The 20,163-nt window shown below is 46.9% G+C and overlaps 1 protein-coding gene across 5 annotated transcripts in view; it reads left to right on the forward strand.

The window, feature by feature from the left end:
* The window catches only part of fhod3a (formin homology 2 domain containing 3a), a 31,637-nt gene that overhangs the window by 2,114 nt on the left and 9,360 nt on the right, over positions 1 to 20,163 (forward strand). For 2 of the 5 annotated variants that reach the window (XM_052071967.1, XM_052071968.1), the window contains exons 2-13: positions 2,801 to 2,910; positions 5,738 to 5,805; positions 16,272 to 16,339; positions 16,802 to 16,907; positions 17,023 to 17,117; positions 17,192 to 17,303; positions 17,387 to 17,481; positions 17,707 to 17,850; positions 17,922 to 18,157; positions 18,802 to 18,918; positions 19,079 to 19,474; positions 20,077 to 20,136. In XM_052071967.1, the coding sequence (XP_051927927.1) occupies positions 2,801 to 2,910; positions 5,738 to 5,805; positions 16,272 to 16,339; positions 16,802 to 16,907; positions 17,023 to 17,117; positions 17,192 to 17,303; positions 17,387 to 17,481; positions 17,707 to 17,850; positions 17,922 to 18,157; positions 18,802 to 18,918; positions 19,079 to 19,474; positions 20,077 to 20,136 (1,607 nt within the window). The remainder of the gene's footprint in view (positions 1 to 2,800; positions 2,911 to 5,737; positions 5,806 to 16,271; positions 16,340 to 16,801; positions 16,908 to 17,022; positions 17,118 to 17,191; positions 17,304 to 17,386; positions 17,482 to 17,706; positions 17,851 to 17,921; positions 18,158 to 18,801; positions 18,919 to 19,078; positions 19,475 to 20,076; positions 20,137 to 20,163) is intronic. The other 3 variants (XM_052071969.1, XM_052071970.1, XM_052071971.1) reach the window with 3 other exon arrangements.

Consider the following 20,163-nt stretch of genomic DNA (forward strand, 5'->3'; position numbering starts at 1 on the left):
CCAGAGGATATAAGAAAGTCTGCACACCCCTGTTCAAATGTCATTATTTTGTGATATTAAAAAAGAAAAAAGCTCACGATCAATACGTTCAAAACTTTTCCATTGTTAATGTGCCCTTTGATCGGCACAACGCAATTTTAAAAAAAAGTATAACAAACAAGTCATCTGGTTGCAAATGTGCACACTCTATTCAAATTGAGATACAAAGATGTTTTCCATGGTGCCTCTGATTAAACCCAAATAAAGTTCGGATGTTCTACGAGGCTTTCCAGCAAAATGCTGAACATTTTGTATGAACACTGACTGTTATTTTCAACCATTTTCTAATTTCCTCCACCTTGTTTAAGGCCTCTGGAGGTGGGTATACTTTTTCTGTGTACCGTATTAGGTATTTAAATTGGATTTTAGACTATAAGTAATTCAAACTCTACTGGTAGCCTTGCAGTGGATAGCATGCTAGGTAGTTAGGTATTAGGTCGTCCTACATTCAATGTTGAAATGATTAAAAAAACAATCCTCCACTTGTATCTGTGCTGCGCACCATTGAAATCGTTTAAAAAAAAATTCAGGAGCGAGCATAGAAAGAATGGTCGGATACACCTTTCGAAGGAGACTTCACAACCACGCATTTAAGCACCATTTCATGAAAGTTCTTAAAGAGTCTCCCTCCAAGTTACATAAGGAGGTCGTTTCCAGTACGACACAAGCACGCTTTGTGTTATTCTAACATGGAAATAATTACTCGGCTTTTTCTCCAGTCTTTTTATCCGCTTCGGGAGAGTTTGATTAAATGAGTGTAACTAATACTCGCTCCCAAGTGTTTCTGGGCACGGCCCGGGACCTTCCAGTTGCTACTGGAACTGAATTCGGTACACCCACTGGAGAGTTTTCCGAACGTGAGACCCCTTCGGATGGGGTTCAGTGATGAGTTTCACTCGCCCGTGCGGTATATGTGATTGCGGGTGTGCGAGGTGAGGAGAGCGCAATGAAAGAGTCGCAGTTGATGAGGCTCCGCGAGTGAGATAAAGAAAGCTCGACTCGATTTCGGGGACGAAAACGAAAAGCCTCTGCGAGGTATTTGTGGAATGACAGCGGCGCTAAAAGTGCTGAATAATGTGGTCAGATTGGACACAAGAAACGCTTTTGTCTTATTTCAACTTCAAATTGGGGCAGTGGGGCAGGACGTGATTAACACGCCCTCTGTTCTCATCCCCCCCCCCCCAGACTTCCCTTTCCCTGGCTTGGTCAAACAATCCTCCATGTTAGCACACATCACAAGGCACGAACAATAACAGCTCCAAGTTATGCCGTTTTGATTCAATGCAGGGCTGCAAACAATCGTTCTTATGTCACTTATGCGCAGATTGCTCAAGATTTGGATTAGGACCGAGCATCGGGTATACACACCGCGAAGAGCAAATTGGCTTTGGTTTGAATACGATGGCGTCAAACACGGAATCGCCGCATGCATTTTAATCTGCTTGACCGACTGCGTTTTTTTAATCGGTGGTTGCGTCTGATTATTTACTGTCCCACGTTTTGCCTTTCCCCTGTTGTTGGATTAGGATTTGGCTCAGATTAAAATGAGAGAGGAACTAGAACAGGGCCCAAAGACGGCTCCTTTTGCTCCTGGCCTCTCTACGCTTGCTCAATGTGACAATCTCCAGATAGAACTGGCCTCGGTGGCCCCCTCCGTTCAACTCCCAGGCTTCACGGACACACCCTACCCTTGAGCTCCTGAGTGGACGCAAGCTCGAGTAAATATAGTCGGGTTATATTTGTGCTGTGAGGTCGAGCGACGAGGGGGAGTACGAGGGAGGGAAAAGACAAGAGGGTGCCCCGGAGTGGTCTTGTGATCAGCGCCCGCCCGTCCCAAGTGTGTCGTCACGCTCCTCGGATGTGCGGTCGAGGTTGGTGCGCTTGGCATCGCGCTTTGGGACCATTCCAGGTCCAAGCAATACGGTACTGATAGCGCACAGGTGCTAAATGCTCATCCAACATTTTGGACTCTGATCTCCTTCATCGGCAACTGGAGGCAACCACTAGCTGGGTTCATTGAAAAACGGAGGACATTTTGCTCCGGATTTTTAACGTTTACCTCGACGTGACTCCCGCTTGAAATGATGCGAAATGAAATAAGTATAGGAGATGACATATGCGCCGTCACCGGGCTCCACTTAGCACCTGCTGCCAACTTGTCATGAACATCAATGCAACATTCTTGCGCACCTGGTCTCAAACACGGCGGGGTTTCCGGTTACACAAGTGTCACGGAGCGACTCTGACGCACAAAGTACTGCAGTGGTACCTCCGGATCAAGTAATAGCAGATGTCGCAGCTGCATTTGTTGGATTTTTGCAGCGGGGCACCAATTTCCGTACACACGTTGACACCGGAGGCTCACTTGACATTAGCAACACAGCGCACATCTAATTCAACATAAACCGTTACTCTTTGTTGGAGTTTTATGGTCTACTGCCTGTAGTTGTACCCCCCAACAAGTTCATTCCCCAGTACGTGAAAACGGAGCCACATGAATAAAGGGCCCTCCCGCTGCTCAAAGAACATCCGAAAACCTCTTTGAAAAACACGCAACAATGCAGTGGAGAGCAGTTATTGTGGTCCCACATGAAAGCGTTCTCTCTGCTGTGGCGCGGGGGAATTTGGGGAGAATCATCCAAGACCCTGACCCTAACTGTTCGACACATTGCCTCATTCTCAAACTGAATTTGAACGTCACACTTCATTTCCTGAAGCCACCTACGCTCTTCAAACCCCCCCGTATGATCCTTTTCCATAGCTCGACGACTGCGCGCTGCAGCTCTCCCACAATGGCACCTATCTGGACCTGGAGTCTTCCTTGGCGGAGCAAAGGGACGAGCTGGAAGGATTCCAACAGGATGACGCGGGGTGAGACGCTCTCTTCAGATCATCAATAATCATTTGCCACCTACTCTCAGAATAAATCCTTTTAACCTCACTCACACAAACTCACCCCGTTCTAATGCAAGAGGAAATAATCATAAGCAGCTTGATATGGATTTCTCTGGAGCAGAAGTTCATGGAAAGAATGAAGCACTGTGGAAAGACATATTCAACTCGCCCTCCTTCTTTCCCTCCAACTCAACTTGCACCAACTGGGCATTTTTAATACTTAATAAAGCATCTATTAGCTTTCTGTGCTAACGGCGCTATCGCTATCACAAGGGCAAATTGACCTCGACGATTGCTTTTTTTTCAGCTCGATAATCTACACTAGTGGATAAATTAATCAAGATGCGATGAGATGTGACGCTATTTGGCGAATACCGTGTTTCCGTATAAGTTCCAAATAAGCAGTTCTGCATGGCAGTTTGCCGGGCCAAATCTGCATTTTGCGCCTCAACAAAACACATTGAAAAGCAAAAGTGAGAATCGCGGTTTTGGAAGTTTTTCCGGCTCTTGGTGACTGTCCCAAAAAGCGATGGTGTTTTGCACGCACAAACAAACACACAAACACACACCCAGGAGAGAGCAACATAAGAAAACAACAGTGAAAAACAATGACCAAGTGTTTTGCATGTCTACCTCACAGCATTGCATCACTAATGGAAGGTAAAAGTGTGGTGAGATGGCACCGTTTGTGTCCACATGTGTTTGCAACGGTTTGTGGTATGCAGATCTGTTTAGATGCCGGCGGCAGCACACAAAGCAAAGACGAAATCACAAAAAAACTGTGCCTCGGCGCGCTTGTGTGTTCGTCTCACGTGTCGGCTTTGTCAGCCGCGCTTCTTGATAATAGAATCAAGGTGAATCAAGGCGTGACACTTTACTTTTTCTTTTTTTAAGTGGCCGCGATCTGGAGCAACTGGTTGGATGGGAACCACGTATCGTTCAATCAACGCGGATTTTTTTTTCTTTTTAACAAAGGTCACAGTGAATTGACAGAAGGCAATGAGTCATGCAACGGGGTTGGGTTTAACTCGAAAAACATCCGACAGGTTCGGGGATGGCTCTCTCTAAAGTCGCCTCTCCGGTTCGAAAAAGAAAAAAAAAAAAGAAGAAAAAAAAATTCTCATTCACTTCTTCACACCATCATCATCATCATTGACACCAATCGATCATCGCAAGACAAAAGGAGCTAAGAAGGTGCAGGAAAATACCATTTCCCCGCTCTCCCACAACGTGTTCTTTTTAATCAGTTAAAGCCTAATCCCCATCATTTAATCCTCACAAACAAAACAGAAACCAGGCAGAGTTTGTTGCGGGCGGCGTCCCAACGCAAGTGAGTTGATAGTAAACAAAGGGAAAGGAGATGGGCACAACATCCCTGGTGAAATGCTGCAGAGTGGAAAAGAACATCAACCAGCACAAGTGTCAAAATTAGAAGCTATGCGTCTTCACCCGGGCTTCTGTCACAAAACATTATCCGCGGTGAGAACGTTTTGGTTTTTCCATCAACAACCAAGTGTAGGTCTCAACAAAACGAATCCAACAAAAGTTGTCGAGTGTGTTTAGGTGTGTGGGTGTTTTTTGTTTTTTTTCACAACGCCTAATGCGTAAACAAGGGGGTTTTCTGAGCTCGGCGTTATCACATCAGCGATTTCCCCGCTTGCCCGGGAATTCCAACGGCGTGGACGTGATGGGAGTCAAAGATTAGCACCCGGTCGGATGATAACAGCCGGGATTAGAGGAGAGAGTTTGATTTGTTTGCGCAAAATACCATCATACCTTCCCGTTATGTATTCATTTTGTTTTTCCGACAATATGTGACTATGTGTCTGTTGTGTCTGCAGTCGTGAGGTGTCATCCTCTAGTCTCACATGGCTATCAACAAAAGGGCAGAAGTCAGACTAAATCTAAATATTCAGGATTTTGTGGCATCTTTAGACACAACGAATGGAAAAAAAACACTCAATGCATTTGCAACGCCAATCATGCTAAAAAAATACTACCCATGTGACAAAAGCTGGTTAGCAGGGGGGCAGATCAAAATTAATCTCCAAAAACAAATGATTTATTTCCAAAAATAAAATGGCGGATAAGACAACGGGGAAAATCAAAATTAACATCCATAAATCAAAAATCAAAGCCACAAAGAAATACCATCAAGCAGGACATACACAACAACAACAACAACAACAAAACATTCGTGGCAGAGCACAGTGAACACAACTTGCGACAATATGATTGAACAGGAACAGACTGAAGGAAAGCAGGTCCTTAAATACGAGCGGTGACGAGATAATGAGGCACATCTGGACAAGACCTGAGCGGGTGCAGGCAGCTGATTGGTAGACGCAAGTCAGGCGGCCAGTCAAAGCAGGTGGAAATGAAAAGCTAACGATGGACCACAGCAAAACAAGGACGACAGGAAATAGAAACAAATTGAATCTCCACAGCAAAAACACATCGCCAAAACTCACTTGTGAAATCGGTACGTGAAGTGAAGGCTCCAAAAGACATTCCGTTTTTATTCAGATCCAGATTTTTGTTCTTCGTGCCACAGTTTAGTACCTAAAATGAAGTTATAGTGTTGATTAAAAACAAAAGTCTACCCACCCCATTTTCAAATACCAGCTTTTGGGGATTAAAAATACAACAAAAAAAGATTTTTAAATGCTGTGTATGTGTTCTGCTCTGATGAAACCAGACTTGAACGTTTTAATTCTGCAATTCCGAGCAGCAGCACACAAAGCAATGCCAACTTTGCATGAACCGACAAAGAATTTACATGTGTGTCTTTGTCCTCCCGCAGGTCCAGAGGGAAAAAGCACAGCGTTGTTTTACGAACCCAGCTGACGGTCCGCGTCCATGCCTGCATTGGTGAGCACCGTGCAACAAACATGGATGGGATTTCTTCACTTGAAATCGCATGGCCAACCCGTACGTTCGAACCCCATGAGCAATCCAATGTGCGGCGCCTACTCACCATCCGGATTTGTTTTGGGGTTTTTTTTCGCCCTCCTACTGTGAGGATCCACTGGCATTTTAAAACTCCCAATACACTTAGGGTCATATGGTATAAGCATCACTGTGATTTAAGCTCACACAGGGATAGAGACACAATGATGATGATGATGATGATAGGCTGCGGATGTTTCGCTGTTGCTTCCATCTTGGTGTGCTGCTGCTGATGATGATGATGATGATAGGCTGTAGATGTTTCGCTGTCGCTTCCATCATTGTGTGCTGTAAGTTTCTAGTCTGGGTTGTCCGCTGTTGGAAAATCCCACGTCTCTTGGCAGTTTTAGGCCTGATTTTAGAGAGGAAAGAAGCATGGCGGCGCACACTGCTGTGACTTAACCGGAAAATGGTCGAATTGGAGACGATAATGTGTCTGATGAAATGATGGCTTTCCAAGGAGGAAAGTGGATCATTTCAACAACGTGGGGATCAGTTTGGAATCCGACCCCCCGTCTATTTGTACCTCGTCAAGTGTCCGTTGGTTTCTCTGATGCTCTACAAACGGTCCGACTTGGTGTTCTTATTTTTTCAAAGTGGCGCCTGGGTAAACATTGTGTTTACGGTCGACATTTCTGCTTTGGTTTTTATTTCCAAACAAATGCGTGTGAATCAGGCGTCGACACTTGTGGAAAATGAGCAATCATGAGCATGATGACGTCCCGAAGCTGACGCCTTGCAATTGGAGTATTCATATTTCCCTTCATGGGTTTTGATTTTCTCACTCACCAAAGGAAATTCCCAGTAGTCAAAATCGCATAAAGTAAACAAGGTGTATTTCAACCGTCTCACGCAAATCTCCATCGACACACGGCCGATTTAAATATCTTATTACGGTAGAGCAGCTCAATCTCTTTTGCTTGGATTCTCACGAGAGTATTTAGTTGCCATTTCCTGCCCTCTTTCCAAAGGCATTCATTTAATCTCTAACGATGCTTTGAGTCTTTCCCTCTCACTGCTGCCCTTCGTAACCCGTCCGCCGCCAGTCGCTCACAAATGTCGATTTGGCCGACTTCAAAATGACAAAATGGCAAAGAAAGCTGTAGCCTGTTGTCCAAACACTCAACCGAAGCTCCAGTGAACGGGCCACGTTTATATGACAGCCCCTCTGATGGAGTTGATTGAGTGTAGGGATTGGCGTTGTTGGCTAAATCCCTTTCTTTCACCGCGAGAGCGCACATGCCCTTATGGGGGATTACACATTGCACATCTCGGCTTTAGGAAAAGCAACATTGCGCTCGGAGTCGTTCGACATGACAAACGATTGCTTCCCGGAAATGTCTCCGGTCATCGTCATCGGCGACCTGTCCGCAACAACAACACCGCTTGATGAGGACTTTGGCTCCCATCGGGGTTTTAGCGGGACAGGTTTTGGCCAGCTGTCGTCAAAGCTGCAGAGTACAGTAGCGGTTTGCTAAATCTGCACGCAGTCAATAGACTTACGAGCAGCGTAATGTGGTCTGGTCACTTTAGAGTCCCGCAGAACAGTTAGCACACCCTCTGGCTCGGTTGTCCACTCATCTACTCCTTTAACGCTCTCTAATCCTTCCGAGGTCTTGACCTTCAAATCGCTTCAGTAGTGGTCAGTATTTTATCCGCTAAATAAAAGGTCTGTCACAATCAAACACCGACATTGCTTGTAGAATCAATCTGCGGCGTGTCAGTCGGAATGCTCGTTCCTGACGAAAGGATCCGTTCTGTTCAGATTTATTTTTTTAATCTCACTGGGATCACAGTTTTGTTGTTGTTGTTTTTTCATTTTAAAAAAAGAGTATTTGATTGGATTCAGGTGAAATATCAGTTTGAAAAGACTTTCAAAAGTATGAGAGGCCCAGGTTCTTCGTCTCGCAGTCAGACCTGTTTCCCCAAAAATAATCCTGTGGTCTGGATTCACATGAGAGTGCCGGCCGGTCACAACCTCCCGTTTCAAAAGATAATTTTAGCTGTCGAACGGCAGCGGGGTCGTTGCAGTCCTAAAAGCAGACCGGTGGAGAGAGGTGGTTCCGGATCGGGGGTAGGAGGGGCTGGGTTGCCGAGGGGACGTTATCTTTAGAAAGCGTTGACGCCGCACAAGCATGCGAAGAAGGTGGCATGGGTGGAAGTACCTTGAGAAAACTCACGCAAGCACAAAGAGGAACATGTCAGTTCCACCTCACAGTTGTGACTTAGACACACTCACTACTTGGTTACCAAGCTGACACCAAAAGAAAAAATAAAAAACGTGATCCGCGGTGATCCAGTGCCAAGTGGCTGTTCGGATGCCAGCGGGAGTACCGTCGTCTAGTGCAGCCTGGCAAGGAGGTGCAAGGAGAGAAAACAGCTGCTTCCGACAAGCGATTTACTGTGCGGGCCGCAGGAGATAAGGCCCGGCAATGTCATGGTGTGACAGGGAGATAATGTTTGGCGATGGCTAAGCTAGGAGGGGGGGCAGTCGAACAGGACATCTGTGGCTTTGCGGTCATTAAGGCCCAGACACATTACGGCAGAGCTGAATTGCCGCTCTGCACTAACGCAGTCAAAAAGTATCAGTCAGTCTACTTGGATATAGGATGCAATTTGTTGGGGGGTGGGGGATGGGGGGGGGGTGAAATTCCGTTGTCTGAAATTGTGGAGTGTCCCGAAATAACTCATCCGTACCATACCACTTTTGGCGACCTAATGATGGGGTTCCAAAGACACGCGACTGACATAGAATCCAAACTTCCACGACCCCCCCCCCCCCCCCGCTTAAAATGGAAATTCGACAAAAGAACGTTTGTTATTTGTTCACTTTATTGCGTACCTCATCTTTGTTAAAGTCCTACGTAGGGGTATGTTGGTGCGATGCTATTTTAAGCGCATAGCTTACGTAGATGTCACCATCTGCCTCGCCGACACCCCCCCCCCCCACCCCCCTCCTCCTCCAAACACACAAATGCAAGCCAGCTCAGGGCTTACCAGGCCAAAGCATACCGTGGTTGCGCTAAGTCTTTACTATTATTCAAATTGATCCAGTTTCAAGCGAGCGTAATGCCGATTTCAAGCATCTTCCTGGCATTGTTATTCGTACGGCGTACGCATGCTCGTCGGCGATTGACCTTGATCAGAAATCGAGTCAAGCACGACAGTGATCTTGCACGGCGGAAGGAAAGTTAGCATTATGTTCTTTACCTTTGTGTCGGTCTTCTTGGTTCGCATTTTTTTTGGGGCACAGATCAAGACATCAATAACAAAGAAAGCCTGTTGCTTTGTTTTTAGCTTTCTTTTTAAGCAGTAGCGGAATGAATCCGTCGTCTATAGTCCCCGAGAGCGGCTACACCCTGGACGAGTCAGTCAATCACGGGACACATAATGAGACGAGCATTCGCACAAACATTCACACGGCCACTGGGGGGGTGGGAAATGAATTGGTAAGGAACAGCTTCTTCATTTGTTTGACAGTTGTCAAAAGTTTGAAATATGTGCTATCCCACACCAGCAATGTTCCCACTGTACAAAGTCACGGGACGTTCGCTTGTTAAGTCACTTCAAGTCAAGTGCAACTTTATTGACAAATGTTGTACAGTAAGACCCAAAGAAGTCCGTAGTGTGAATGGCTTGACTTTCCTTCTCTGGCCATCTATATTTACACTCTTTTGCTCACCTCTGGCTCGACAAAGATACTTTGTTTGCGTGGCGTCTCAATCTGTTTTCCTACAAATGAGGATAGAGGACACCCTCATGGACGGTCGGTCACAGCAAGAAGGAAATACAGGGAAAAATCGCTCGCATAGTTTCCCCTTTACCCTCACCGCCAGGCTGCGAGGGCCCACATGACTCATGGCTTACTGCTGCTGCGGGAGATGTGGAGCTGGTGAGGTATTATGGACGGAGGTGTAAAGTGGTGGAAGTAGCGGAATCAGTCAGCAGTAGGTGGAAAGCTCCAAACATGTATCTGACCCGGGGGCTGCTGCGTTCTCGGACTTTCAGCTCGCGTGTCGATTCAATTTCCGAGCCATGCATGGCACATTACAAAAAAAATAAAATAAAATAGACAACATCGCCTTTTCCCGAGATGTTCTACCAAATAAATGACCAAAAAAGTGGTGTGTTTCACTCGCTGTGGATGTGGCAGGGTTTTCCCAGGCTGTGCTGTGGCTGTCCGGGGCGAGCTCCTCTAAGCCTCAATGCACGTACTGGAAAAAAAATAGCCCGAGTAAAACGAGCGGACAGCGCAACGAGTGACTCAGTGGCAACTTTGAGTTGGGGTGCAAGGGGGTTGCGCACCACCACAACCGGGCACTGCCACTGTTTTTTTTTTCCTCTCTTCCGAAGAAGCTTAAAATGCATTACCGAGGAGAGTCAGTGCATCATTCATATTCCGTTCATTTCCTTTGAAATTGTCTTTCAAACCTTCGCTTTCTGTCATCGTTTTGCCATTCAAACAACCGAGTGGGCAAAGCTGAAATATTCTATTTCTTCGGGGCACCTATTAGCGCTGCCTAACAACAACAAGCCTCTTGGCTATCCAAACATGTTGCATAACCAGGAGACAGAATGCGAACAATTCGCTTCGACGTTCCTTCCTCGACGATAGAAACTATTCCTGAAATCTGATTTAACTTGCCGTGAGAAGACAAATACGAATTTTTTTAAAAGCACACCACAAAGTTTGATGGAAGGCTATAGTTTTTGTGGCACAAAGTTTACCAAAGTGTGGGGTGACCTGCCATTGTTTTCGAAAAAAAAAACAGGAAAACACACACCACGGTGAGTGCTTGTTTTTCACTGTCGCTGCATGCGACGGTTTAAAAATATATTTGTTAAAAAAAAAAAACTCAATAAAAAAGCCCTTTTGCACCACTGCAGCCAAGATTCAAGACAATGAAAGCCAAAACTCCAAACTTGAGGTTTTAAATCACGATCCTCATTGTATGGAAGAAAGACATATATCACTTGATGTGTGCTCAGCTGTATGAGTGTCTGCACTTTTACTTATCGCCACTGAGCGCGTCTCTGCAAGCCTCCGGCTCATCTGTTTTAATCATTTTCCGATGATTACATAATGCAATAAAACATTAGGATCACCGCAAGATAAACAAACCGAGCACGCGCGGGAGAATCTGCATGCTTGGGGTCCGATCCAGTAGTCGGGTTTGTTTTTTTTAAGGGATGATGGGTTTAGGGGCTTTGTGAGAAGAGCGAAAAGAGAGAGAGGGAGGGATGCCTTCCAGGGAAAATTGGTGAATCCGTCAGGAGAGGAAACACACATGGAAGACAAACCAAGTGGGAGACGCACCTGCCGTAATTTGCAAAAGGTCAAGACATAAGTCAAGACGACCCCATTCTTTGCTTTCCTCAATGCCGAGAGCCGTATAAGTTCTCTGGCCACGGACCGATTGGAACAGGAAGCTCCTCTCCGCGGTCCAATATAAGCACATGGTAACTGCTGCGTCATGTAGTCTGCGTGCAGGCTCACAGAAGTCATATCATTAATTCAGCTTTTCCAAGATGGCTTTGCTCGGCAAGGTGTTGTGTCAGAGAGTAAAATCATTGCAAGGCCTATCGCAAAGGATTATAGACGAAAGATCCGGTCGCTGCGCTCGTCATCTAATTTTCCCTCAGTTGTTTATTCGACATGCGACGTCACTGCACATGAACGCCGAGGCCAGTCGATGAACAGTGACGCGAAGCGAGCGTGAGAAGTGCGAGAGGGTGTGAAAGGGAATGACAAAGGGTGGGTGGGGGTTGTTTGAGAGACAACACTGAGCGCTTGTTTCACACGTGGAGGCCAAAATATGGGAGGGAGCGCTTTGCACAATGAGTTGCATTTGAATTCTAATTAGGAGGCCAGCTATGGTATGACGGTGTTAAATAACTTAGCACGTTTTAGATTTCTATTTTAAAACAGTGGGATCTTGAAGAACAATTTGTGCAAGGGAACCCCCCCCCCCCCCATGGGAAATACTTCCAGCGTCTGAAATCCTAAACCCCTTTGTGTTCATTCGGGCCATATGTGAGCTGGATCCAATCCCAGGGTCCAAACAAACATTCACACTTACTATACATTCAGTCCTGCACACATCCTGGACCTTTGCATTGGAGCTTGCACAATTTTATTTTGCATGTATCCCATAGGAAAACTCCGCACACACACACACGCATGCGAAATTCATGGGCGCTCCATCGTCATCTGCACATCTGCAACATCAGCAACCTCCAGCGCTCCTCCTCATGGGCCAAGACCAACAGAGAGAAAATAGACCGTCGCAAAATAACAGAGTTGTCCTCCCTCTCGTCGTCGCGGCCTGCCAAATGTTCCTTTCTGCCTCGCTTTGACATGAGAATGTCATCGAGCATTATTATCCTAACTGTATTAACCTCGGAGAGATTGATGGGTTATTTTTTTTTCCCCTCTTCTAAACTACACGCTCGTAAACATGCAATCCTAGCTGCAAGATGACCCAGCAATACTCTGATCCCCTTTGGATAATAAAAATGGAAGTGATTGTCATTTTTGAAAAAATGAATGCAAGATGAGTTGGCACAATAAGTAACTTGACTGTTAAGTAAGTGGCAGGAAAAGTGCAGCTGTTGGTGGAATGTTGTCCAAAATCATCCATCCATTCAAGTGATTTCGTTTTTATCATTTGTCACATGCAAAATTTCCTGCGGCGTACCTCTGGGCTCACTCTGTGAGACACTTTCATTCTCCAGTCGAATGAATGCCATTTTGTTTCTACTTTATCGGTTTTAGCTGATCTTAAACGGGGGGCTGAAGGGGGGGGGATTCCATCTGTGGCACGCCCCTTTCGAGCCAGACAGTAGTTTTCCAGTCAGAAATATCAATGTGACTATTTCATCTGTAATGCTAACGACCATTGCTAACATCATTTGGAGACCAATTTTGTCATTAATTTGACTCACGGCAGAGCGTATCGTGCAAATGGTAACCGTGTGCCTACGACATCAGCCTCGGTTGACTCGTGTGAGTAGATGCGGTGTAAAATGCTGGGGGATTAGTCAAAGCTGAAGGGTCACCACGCTAAGCTCATTATGGCGGGAGAATGAGGGATCTCAGCACCCCTGAGCGATTTACCGTGGGGGAATCCCGACTGATCGGTCCAAAGAGAAAACAACCACATGAATGAATAAAAAGTCAGATAAACCGTAAAGGTGATTATGCCTTTTTATGATTCAGAAGGCGAGTGGCAACGGACAATCTTTTGAAACTCAAACACGAGTGATAAAGTCAAGGAGAAATGTTGCTAATTCCACGTCACTTCTGAATCCTCTCAGCTGCCTGACGTCACTTTGCTCGGATTCTGTTTGCGAGTCAGGTGCCCAGTTTTTGGCAAACGACAGAGGGGACGTTTTTAAATTTGCCAACGCTGGATATTCAGCTGTGGTTTCAGCAAAGATGCAAGAGCATAGCAAATGATTGACACCTCATCAGTCATGATTACATAAAGTAATCACTGTCACTTTAATTGCATTTAAAATATATGGCCAAAGAAATAAATCACTTCATGGGGTGATCCTCAGTTTGGTTGTAACTTCACCAACCAGTCAACACACAGAAGTGTTTTCTTGCTCCACCTCCCCTTAAATTCGATTACTAGCCTCTAATGAACATTTTATACTCTCTGCGGTTGAGCAAGAGAATACTGCCCGTGCCCTATTTGAGAAAAAAAAATGGCCTTACATATCGACCACAGGCGTTTATAATCAAATGTATGACAGCAATAGCAGCCCATGGTGGTTTTTATTTTTTTTCTCTTGACTTTTGAAAATCTATTTTAAGGTGGAATATGGGATTAAATTATGTGCTGAGGTTGCCACAATACAGCCAGCGCCTGTGAGGTCGGGGTGAAGAACTATGTGTCCTTTCCGGAATTTAAAAAAAAAAAAAAACACCGTTTTTTTTCACAGTTTGAACAGAAAACGTGTCATCCAGTCTGCATCCACATTCCGTGCGCACATAAGCGCCTGGCGTGCACATCCAGCGCTCGAATACAAGCACAAGCCACAATGACACATCCCAGCCAGTGTTTCAGGTTTCCTTATGACAATAATAAAAAGCGTGGCCGGGGAAAAATGAGAGCCTGGTCTGTGTCGGCCACGTGGACAGCCAACTCTTCTCTTGGAACGCCACGGCTTTGTTTTTGTTGTTTTTTTTTCCCTACTTTTTTTTCCCTCTTTTCTGCCTCTTCTCAGCAACTGCAGGCATTTGTCTTCATCTATCTTAAGACGTGCCTTGTTTGTGAGTTATTGAAATTCCAATCTCTTGCAAGGGTAAAAACAAACTGCACTTTGAGTCTAATTAACTGTTCACCCGCAGGTATGTTGACGAACCTGCACGGTCGCACCTGTGCCGTACGGACAAAAGTAATGGGACACCTGGCCTTGAGATTTCCACGGCCTCGTTTCGGGGCCTTTTACAACCTCCGGGACGTGCAAAGTCTCATTTTACACCACGGTGAATTGGGCCACGTTTGGACCTTATCACAACTGCTGACATGCCTCTGATGGACAGCAGATGTTTCAGTCAAGGTTAGCCTGACAGCTTTTGTTCACAGCTTGGTGAGGAGCACAGTTGTCACTCCAGGGTCTTTGTGCGGTTGCAAGTGCGATCCAGCGGCGCAGACACAGCGTTCCCGGCTTTTGACTTGAAAGCAAACTCAGCAATGGTGGCAAGAAAGCCATAAAAGTGGTGCAGGCAACCTTTTATAGTCCTCATAAGGAAACGATCACCATTTTGAAGTGCATAACAAATAGGGTAGTGGTTTGACCTATAATCCTGGCCATCTTCGAGCGAAAAACTGTTTTTCTGTGCTTTTGTACTGCCACATTTTACGCACGTGGAAACGCCATCCACTCACATGACACGTCGTGAGGGACAGCAGCACATTCTGGTTGGATCCAAAACAAATATTGGAGATACCTGCAGTGGGATGTGGTGCGCTTTGACAGTGTCCATCAATGGCTGGGTCTACTTTTTCAGACGGCTTAGATGCTGCGATTGTGGCCAGTGAGTGCGCAGTGTCTCTGTGTTGAAGTCTTATCGGATTTCATTTTCCTCGACTCCCATTCACACCTATGCAACAATTAGGTGAAGCTAACATGCGTCTCTTTGGGAAGTAGGACAAAGTTGGAATCCGCAGAGACAAAGCCATCCACACAAAAGAGACCAGATTCAAACATCAAGCCTGGGACCTGCAAGGCAGATGTGCTAACCACAAGTTCCCCATGCTGCTCTTCTCCGCAGCCAGTTTAATTTTGCCCTCGCATGCCTGACTCAATTATTTTTGTCTGCTGAGCCCTGCATAGGCTTCATTTAGAATGTTTGATGATGTTGGCTACTGTTGCCATCTCCAGTCAGGTGAGAGATCGAATCGCAGCCGCGTTGATATGGAGCGCAGCGCCGTGACCTCGAGTGTGACACGGCTTCCATCAAAACGTTCGACAACCAGCATTCATTCATCAACGGTAATAAGCAGCAAAAAAAATAGGACGTATTTGTTTATTTAATCACTTTTACTTGGCTCTCGCATCAGGAGACATCTTCCACGGTCGTTGCTTCCTTGGAGAGACAGACAGGCGCGTCATTCTTGGTGTGGAATGATAATGATTGTGACCCTGGCCGTGGGTTAGCCTCACTTTTGGTTCAGTGATTGCTACCACCGAGCTCCAGAGACACAGACAAACTTGCGAACCCGCCTCCGGGCATACGTCAGGGCTGCTGCTTTTTGTAGGTTTAGCAAAATACTTTCCCTTTCTGATGGTCCATATGGAGGACAGTTCACAAGGTCATCAATATAATATTTGTGTTTCTTTTTTAAGTTTGGAAGGTGGACGCGGTTAAGTATCATTGCGGTGTTATCAGCACTTAAAACATTTGGTCCAGAGTACTTTCCATGTCGTGACCTGAATACCTCACTGCTGAAACCCAGCCTGCGGCTCATTAACATTCCATTACAACTCTAATCACTGCTGCAACGTGTACAAGTGTGCGCGTGTGTGTGTGTGTGTGGCCGTGCGTGGCAGACAGGGGGCCAGAGGTCGTACACGTGCCGTGCGGCCACTGAGGATGCGGCGAAAGTGTGCGCTGCCGTGTTCAGTGCCAGCGGCCAGCAGGGCACTGATGTGTGCTGATGAATTCCATCGACTCGCACTCAATTTCTTGTCAAAACCTTTGCACATCTGAGCCTCGTTGAGAAGGTTTTTTTTTCATCAAATGTTGAAAGCCGGGGAATCAACAAAACCTGCCAAAAAGGAAGCGCTATCTTTAGCTTTTGGGGATATTCCGAATTAAATCATAACACTTCACAAGCACGTGTCTGATTTTCGCTCTCGCTGTCTTCCTGCAGAACGACTGTACAACTCCAATGGACGTGACTTGAGGAGAGCGCTGTTTTCGCTCAAGCAAATCTTTCAGGTAACACGGAGCGAAACTTGTTGTCGCGCCCACAACCTCACAGTCAAGTCATCGGTAGCGTTGCGTAACGTTTTGGTGACTGCGGTCACGCTCGCCACCTCATCAACGTTTCTTTTCGTGCTCGGGGACTTGTTATTGTTATTTTCTGTTGATGTTTTATTTTTATCCCGGACATTTGAAAAGAGATATCCGTACTCTCTGCTGTTAACATTTTGACAGCTTAAAGGTCGAGGTCTCTTGAGCTAACGCATGAAGCAGCGAGATGCAAGTTAATAAAAGCAGCATGTATTGTATTGTATTGATTGTGACGGTTTCATGTAAAACAGAACTTTGCTGCCTCCTGCTGGGAGGGAGAAATAATGCAATTTGGAAGAAGTGTACCTGTAGAGTATTTATGGATTGTGTGGTGGTGTCATCTCGCCGGCGATATGAGCTTCATTTCCTTTTTTTTCTGTACACCAGGATGACAAAGACCTTGTCCACGAGTTTGTGATGGCCGAAGGCTTGACGTGTCTCATCAAAGTGGGCGCAGAAGCCGACCAAAACTACCAGAACTACATTTTAAGAGGTATAGAAAACAGTCAAGTAGGGCGGAAATCCAAAGGGCAAAAGTCCACCAGGGTTCGTCATTTTTAAACGGCTGCATTTTTTTCCTCACTTTTTCATTTTCTCGTGTTGGACAGCCCTGGGACAGATCATGCTGTATGTTGACGGGATGAACGGCGTCATTGGCCACGCCGAGACAATCGAGTGGCTTTACACGCTTGTCGGGTCAAAGGTAAAACATCCGCGAATCCGAAACGATTTGCCTTATCGCCCGGTCCAGTACAAATGTCGTTTCCTCTCTTCTAGTTCCGTCTCGTGTTAAAAACAGCCATGAAACTGTTACTGGTCTTTGTGGAGTACGCCGAGTCCAACGCGCCGCTTCTCATCGAAGCCATCGCCTCGGCTGATTCCAAGAGAGGTGCGCTGACGAAACCCATCATTTGGAATCGGGCCGGTTGACAAATTGTTTCGGAGGTTGAAGATTTGAACCGGTGTGTCCAGGTTGCAAAGCGTGGTCTAATGCTATGGAGATCTTGCAAGAGAAAGACGGCGTGGACACCGAGCTGCTGGTCTATGCCATGACTCTCATCAATAAGGTAGTCCAAAGAGAATCATTTCCGGTCTAGTGAAGCCCTGTTTAGCGGAAGCGATGTACCATTCCAGTGCCACCTGGAGCTTACCGGAGATGGCAGCCGTCTTCTTCTTGTTCTATAATTGTTCTCGAGCTCAACGGACTGGCCGGCATGTTGCGGCACAACCGGCATCTCCACTGAAGACTCTTCAGACAAGTGTTTTGACTCTGTCCCTTTTTGTTTTGTCAGACTTTGGCAGCCTTGCCAGATCAAGACTCTTTCTACGACATGGTGGACGGTCTGGAGGAGCAAGGAATGGAGACGGTAACTCAGAGACACCTGAATCGGAAAGGCACCGATCTGGACTTGGTTGAGCAGCTCAACATCTACGAGGTTTGCATATGAACAGTGGAAACGCAGCGCTGCTCCCATTGTGAACAGCTGACTCATATTCATTCCGCCAGTCCACTCTTCGGCACGAGGACGGAGACGACGACGGCCAGCCTCCGCCGACGGGTCGCCGGGATCGCCGGCGAGCGAGCATCGGGGGCGGTGCTAAGCGCTGCGGCTTGGAGAGGAGGCGCAGCCGCAGGGCTTCGCTGGTGCGATCGGGACAGGCGTCCCCCTGCAGCCCCGGGTCCCCCCAGAGGACGGCCTTTCACCCCTTTAACGGACAGAGGCCCGAGGAGATTAGCGAGAGGTGAGTCTGACTGTTTTGGCATTGTACGTTGTGGAAGTTATTCCAATATTGTACAGGTGCATCTCAACAAATAATGAGTTTTGAAGTGACCTTCCGAAGTTCGACGGGTTTTCCAAGGTTTTCTTCTTGATTGGGAAGCGCCCACTGTAGGCTGTATGAATGGCGTCCCCAGAATGACGGTGTGTGTGATCGAGGTTCCGAAGTGGAACGACTGACGTCATGCGTTCATGAAATCAAGGCTTCATCGTCATTTCATCGAACCTTCTCCGCCAATTCCCGTCCTGTGCCCGTGTTGCATCTTGACTGCGTGAATGCTGAAATCAACGTCTGCTCGGATGCTGCTCTGCAACACGTCAAAAATGCAAATCCTTCAGCATTTTGGGGTTGATTGGAACTTTCCAACGAGCCTCCAATCCGACTGCCCTTACGTCTTGACCTACGCTGCTTAAAACCACGAGAGGGCAGACTTGCATGCCATGAAAAACGATCTGGCGTTACTCTGAATGGTGCTCGATTCATTTCTCATTCATATTCTGTGTTTGTGATGTCCTGGTTTTTGTGTCAGCTTGCATCCATTCTCCTGCCGTCCGCCTGCGCATGTAATCAAACCCCCTGTCTACCCCCCCTCCCTCCACCCGACATAGAGATGAGGAATGTGAGGATGCGGTGATCAAGCGGTCCCAAGAGGATGAGCCTGCACTGACTGAGCCTGATTTTGATGAAAACGATGACGCTTTTTTGCCTAGCCAGAGTAGTACCAGGTACAATGGCTCAAACTGCGGAGTCTTTAAAAAACAAAAACCTCTCAGGAGCTCCTCTAAACAATGACAAAATGTTACCGGTTTTGCAGTTGGGTTGGCTTCCCATTGCCATTGACGTCTTTTTCACCTTGACCTCTTCTTGCGATCCTTCTCTCCCTAGCCCGGTAAGGCATCTTCCATCTATCATTCAACGGACATTCCAGTCCATCACCATCACGTCCAAACCCGTCCGCGAGCGAGATGCCGGCAATCGGAAGGCATCCCCTCCGGCAAGCTCCCCCTCGGCTCCGGTATCACCCCCTCCTCCCATGCCCCCCCCCCTCAGCGCCCCCTCACTTTTGGCCGCCCTGTTGGCCAGGAAGAGGGTGACCAGCACCGTGCCGGCCACCAACGAGATCGGGCAGCCGTTGCGCGGCGGCTCCCGTTTCTCCCCCGAGCACCTGCCCTACAAGCCACACTCGCCCTTCCACCTCTTCTCCTACGATCTGGATGATGAGACGTCACCTCAATCTCCATCCAAACCCTGCGTGGAGACGGACAATACCGCCTTTCCAAGGTCAGAGGGACACCCGGACTTGAATTTTCTTCTTGGGGGGCTTCGATCCTTTTCTTTTCTTCTTCACAATCTCCACTTTCACTGATCGTTTTTAGCCGCTTCACTTCTCTTGAATCCTGTCACTGAAAAAGGCTTCCGCACTTGCTCCAAGACTCACTTTGGTTCCTAGCACACTCCTCCCCATTTCTTTTTGCTCTCAATTTTTTCGTTCTCACTCTTCACCTGTGGACTTTGCTGGATCTTCTCCTCACTTGTTAACATTTGTATTTGCGGTCACTCCTTTCACTTTCTCAGTCTTGTTTGGTTGCATCGTTCCCTTTGCGCTTGGATCTGCTCTTCACGTCGTTCGATTTCAATCCTCCTTCTGTCTTTTCTCGGAAACCTTTGACGTACCCGATTGGACAGTGACATGTAGAGCGGCGGGAAACATAACCGCAGAGAAACTAATCTTGCACATCCATGGCTGTGTGGTCACGGCGGTATCGCACCAACCGCGTTTCACTTTCTTACCTTGGACTAGTCAGTCGACACATCGCTTCGCTTAAATGGCCGTCTCACAGCTGTGGTGTTTCCTGTTCCTTTTTTTTTTGTTTTTCTCCAAGGAACGGGGGTCTCGCGTCTCACTCCGCTCACAGCGGCCCCTCGACGCCCACCAGTCCCAGGTGAGGTCACCTGAGGCACAAGTGCCC

The sequence above is a fragment of the Hippocampus zosterae genome, chromosome 7 (assembly GCF_025434085.1).
Source record: "Hippocampus zosterae strain Florida chromosome 7, ASM2543408v3, whole genome shotgun sequence".
Taxonomy (NCBI): domain Eukaryota; kingdom Metazoa; phylum Chordata; class Actinopteri; order Syngnathiformes; family Syngnathidae; genus Hippocampus; species Hippocampus zosterae.